General features: G+C 44.5%; 1 protein-coding gene across 1 annotated transcript in view; it reads left to right on the top strand.

Moving 5' to 3' along the window:
- Window positions 1–4,360: 4,360 nt before the first annotated feature.
- The window catches only part of T265_00423 (hypothetical protein), a gene marked incomplete at both ends in the record, with an annotated part of 94,694 nt that continues 94,302 nt past the window's right edge, over window positions 4,361–4,752 (top strand). Inside the window, 2 exons of the mRNA XM_009164196.1 lie at window positions 4,361–4,501; window positions 4,537–4,656. Of these exons, the coding sequence (XP_009162460.1) occupies window positions 4,361–4,501; window positions 4,537–4,656 (261 nt within the window). The remainder of the gene's footprint in view (window positions 4,502–4,536; window positions 4,657–4,752) is intronic.

Here is a 4,752-nt window from a genome sequence, read left to right as displayed (position 1 = left end):
TCGGTTGCGCGTAGATGTCACTTTGAGGTAGAAGTTCTTTACCGCTCAGGTTGCGGGGGAGGTGTTTGGGAATGAAGTTGCTAAAACTAAACTTGCGACGGAAAACCATGGGTGTGACGTGTGGCATTATCTAGATTGGGATACTAGGCCGATTTAGGTGCTCGAATATGCTATTTTCACCCTACCGGATTTATTATGTCCTATTCTGAGACAACCGTCAAAAAACGTTGCTCTCTAAGTACCCACCCACGCAACGGACCCCCTCCAAAGCTGGCTACTATAGTCTAAGTTCGATGGACTAAAAATAAGTTTGTTGACACAGGACGAAAGAACCGGTCTGATTCTGGCTATCCGAAATGCTTCTGAACAAGACAACTCAAGGACCAGGTGAGGATGTGGTCATTTATCTAGTTGGACTTTAAAGAAGTACGTAGTCACCTGTGGCTCACTCCTGTAACAGCAAATGAATTTCTACCTGCCATTACCATTTTTCAGTGTTTCGTGTAAACCTTCATGAAGCATTTTCTACGGCAACAGGACGTTAATGGTCCAAAGGCAGTCAATGTTTTGAGCATCCATTGGCTCGGTATCAAGCCTGTCCCTTTTCCCAACGTTGAGCTGCGGCCTGGCTGTATAACAAAGGAATATGTTAACTATGGGCACCTATGGCGTTGCAGATGTGAGCGTCTTCGCATCAAAATCCAATGAATCCGATGGAGAATTGCCAAAAAACATACAGAAGTGGAGGAATTTCAAAGGCTGTCAACATAGGCATGAAGCAAAGCTAAATTCCTGAGAACGTACTTTTGTAGGCCCCCGAAAAACGTTTCCAATTTAGAATAATGCTATGAGACAAAATGCAAGGTTGTATGGGGAAACTTCCGTCTAATTAACGAAAAGTTTATGAGCTGCTTGTGGGCTACAGTCTCTAGCAAGCAACAGAACGAAAAGGGCGTGTTCTCGCTGACATTTTCGAAGTGGAATTGCAATGAAGCGATGGAAAATGAGTGGAAAAAACCACGTTTGTGTGGAGACCGCATCATCTTGGTGCTGTTAACTTTCATCCATGAGCAATCAAACGGCAACAAATTTTCCATCCTATTAATGAACGTACGCTCCCATAAAACAATGAGGTAGACTGTGGGTGGATCTCTTTTGTCTGTCTACTCCTTCGGGCACGTATGCGATGCCTAAATTCACTGGTTGTATTCGTAAACTGTGAATTATATCATCGGAGATACATGGAATTTACCGGCATCAAGCGTCTCAGAATGTGAGCATCTTTGTTTATCAACGCAAAACAACAGAATAATTAGATGCGTTGTAGAGTGTAAGACATTCGGTCTTGTTTTGCAGGCCTGGAACAACCGAACTTCTCAAGTGTGTAATTTCATGCAAGACACAAAAAGGCCGTGACGACTCATCAGTGGAACGCGGCATGCCCTTTGAACCGATTTTGATGGCTAAGTGAGAAAGACAGGTTTTGCGAACGACGGATATCAAAATACTTTTTGGTATTCGTCTTCCTAATGTCTGCTGGTTTAGCCACGACGCGCGCAACAATGGCGTCCAATAGTGCTCCAAGGAGGGTGTGTGAAAGCAATTTTCACATTTCAGTGAAGGTGCCAGTCCAATGCTCACTGCTTTGTGACACTGACGTTCATTCTCGGGAGGTGGGGTTGTAAATTCAAGATATTAAGTCATTCACAGAAGTAGGTGTGGACTTGAAAACTTATTTGGGGTACTTCCAAAACGGAGCCTTGATGAGCTTTAGTGAGCGCGGAAGAAAGGAAAGTTGATTCTCCTTTTGCCTTAAATCTCGACCAACCTCGGAACCTAGTCACTTGGCCCGATGGGGCTTGTGTCAAAAGGGCAACGTTGCCTAGCAATAAATTTACCGATTGCCACCATAACTTTTCGAAAGGGATAGGTTAAGACGGCTTTCTCTCGGGCCGTTCTAACTTGTAGGACTTCGTTTTACTGATAATGTATCGTGCGGAAATATGTCAAATGCTTCTGAGAATTACCAAAACATAGTATATGATAAGAGTCCTTTGACTTTTGTTCTGATTGGGATCTCGGTAAATGTTAACATGTTCTTCGCGTTGTAACGGCATATAAGGAACCATGTGGCGCCGTGGGTTGAAGTTTGCAGAGAAACCAATTAAACGGATCGCTTTAGAATAATATCCGTCAGCTTGCACGTTATGCTGGTGGGATTCACAGACCTGTAGCTGCCGGGGATAAGCGGTCGTAGATTTGCGTCTCAGTTGCTTCCCACCAAGCAGGAGTAAGTTCGTTTTCTTTGGCCGAATGATGAGGCATCACATAGAAGCATATTGTCATTATGAGCTACTTTGCTTTCAAAATCACTGTGTAACCTTCACCTCATCCTTAAAGGGGGGTTGTTTTGTCCGAGAGTTAAGAACAGCCCCTGCGTGAAGATTAAGTTGGCCATAAGCTGTTCGCAGTTGTGCTTTGCTAAGTGGCATTTGATGTATTTGCTGAGACTAAATTAAGGCATGCATAGTGTTACCCGTGGACTCATGACACATTTACTGATTCACTCGTGGATTCAATTTTCCTCGTTCTCAGGGATAAAGCGTTTGGTTTGTTTGTTTTCGGGTGTCTCATTCACCTGAAAACTACACTTCTCATTTTCGGGACACGGCCTGGTACCGAGGCCTCTTCACATGTGCTTCACCGACGGGGTTCTGTTTTAAACTTCTACTGTGCGTTACGAAGTGCTGGCCCGTCTTCTGTGTCTCCTGTAGATTTCTTTTGAAAAATATTTGATTCCAGAATACACCAAATACTTTTGGCTAGCCGTTAGTCCGTTCGCCTAGGTGCTAGTTACTTAATGAGGCTCAGGCGCCCAGTTTAACGAATCTGGTAAGCCGCGATGCAAAATGTCCGATCGGTTGTCCGCTAATAACCCGCCCCATAAGGTGAAATACTCGGACGCTGACTTCAGTTTGCTTCACCGTGGCGCCTCTGGCATCCGTTGTGTAAATAAACAACGATAATTCCATGATTGTTGTACACTCTGTCTTGCGAGTTTTGTCTCAGCCGAAGCAGCACTGTTGCTGGTACACGATAATTTCACCAAAGTTGTTTAGAAGCTGAACTCTGGCGTCGCAGCCAGTTAGATCAGCCTCCCATTGGGGGCCCAAGAGTTCACCAATACCGTCGTGCTGTTCATAAGTTTCCAATCAACCAATTATCAAGGAAAACCCGTTTTGCGCCTTCTCTTTGGAACCAATGTTACATAGTATTCGCGCCTCCAGACGTCGATCCTCGAACTTATACTTGATCATCGTGAAGGCTTTTTTGCATACTGAGATCCCGGACTAAGCACCTCCTTACGGTAGCCGTAGAAGAAAATGCGGCTTAAAGCCAGGTTTTTGCTCCATTTTATTTCCTAGGGGCCATTCCGTGTGAGGACAATCGTACTATGGTTATTTAGGAAGCCACCACGAACAACTTTTCCAGTATCGTTGGCGTTGATATTCTGGAATACGACGCTCCAGATGATCATCCTGAAACTTTTCATGCACATGTCCACTGGTGAAGCCATGGTGGTATTGGATGCCATGTTGATACACTGGATCACTTCCTTCGCAGCCAACGGACACGTGACGAATAACCCTGGGTTTTAATTCAGAGGGGAAATTTCCTTGTCGACTTTCGACCAGTCCACCACATTTTCCGTGTTAACACCATTAAGCCCTCAAAAGGAGCACCATAATCTCCTCGGGTGTTGTGAATAAATTGAAATATTTGCGCTGGTTGCTCTGATTTGGACGTAGGGAACTGGTTTACTGTTTCACTGTTTGTGAAATATTTAACACACTTAAGATAGAGGCAGTTGGTGCGGACAAACGGTTAGTGAGAGTTGGATGATCAGTTCTTCCGATCATCTAGTGAATCCATATAATTAAGATGTCACCATGCATGGTTTTTGTGATATCGAACGCCTCGGTTACCATTCAATGGACATCCGTCTCTATCACATTTGTTTTTGGTTCACCGATAGCCGCAGTCTGCAATAAGCTGGCTCACAATTGTGACTATGATGGCACACTGCAGAAATGGAGCGCTATCTGGCAGTGAAAACAACCAACGGGACGACACGAGTTAACTGCTTAAACAGATTAAACATAAAGACAATTCGTTGGCAGATTTGCAGGAAAAAGGACTAATTTCGGTCGTACGGTATAAATACCGCTAAGGCTCAGCGTCATGTGCAGGGAAGTTCTGTTTTTACTTCCGTTGCTTTTCCGGAACGCGAATGCGTCATGAGAATCGATAAGTTACTGAACCAAGTTTCCAACATTTTGGCTACCTACTCAAGTACACAATGGCCCTAGTGACCTTCAAACAAGGGCGCGCTTTTTGTCTGGCGGCCTTGAAGGGAATGCCCGTCCGACGAAGTCAGCTTGGTGGGTCCATTCATCTAAACCTTGCACGCTCTCTGGTGAATTCCGATGACTTTTCGACAGTAAGCGAGCATTTAATTATGACAGTGCCTTGTAGGTTAAAAAGCTTCTCAGGCTGTGCCCAACACATGAGCCACATGCTGGGTTTTGCCTGGAAGGCTCGAGTCAGTGTGCAATACTCAGCCTGGGGATTTTTTTAGTAGAGTCCAACGGAAAGGTAATTTTGTGTGCTTGCTAATTTCCCAAAAGTTTATCGATCGGATCCTTCCTTATCTTCTGAGCGTACAGAAGCGATTACACAGATGTAATTTAT

This window comes from Opisthorchis viverrini (assembly GCF_000715545.1).
Source record: "Opisthorchis viverrini unplaced genomic scaffold opera_v5_4, whole genome shotgun sequence".
In the NCBI taxonomy this organism is placed as follows: Eukaryota; Metazoa; Platyhelminthes; class Trematoda; order Opisthorchiida; family Opisthorchiidae; genus Opisthorchis; species Opisthorchis viverrini.
Note: the sequence above shows the minus strand (reverse complement) of the source record. Positions and strands in the feature narration are given on the sequence as shown.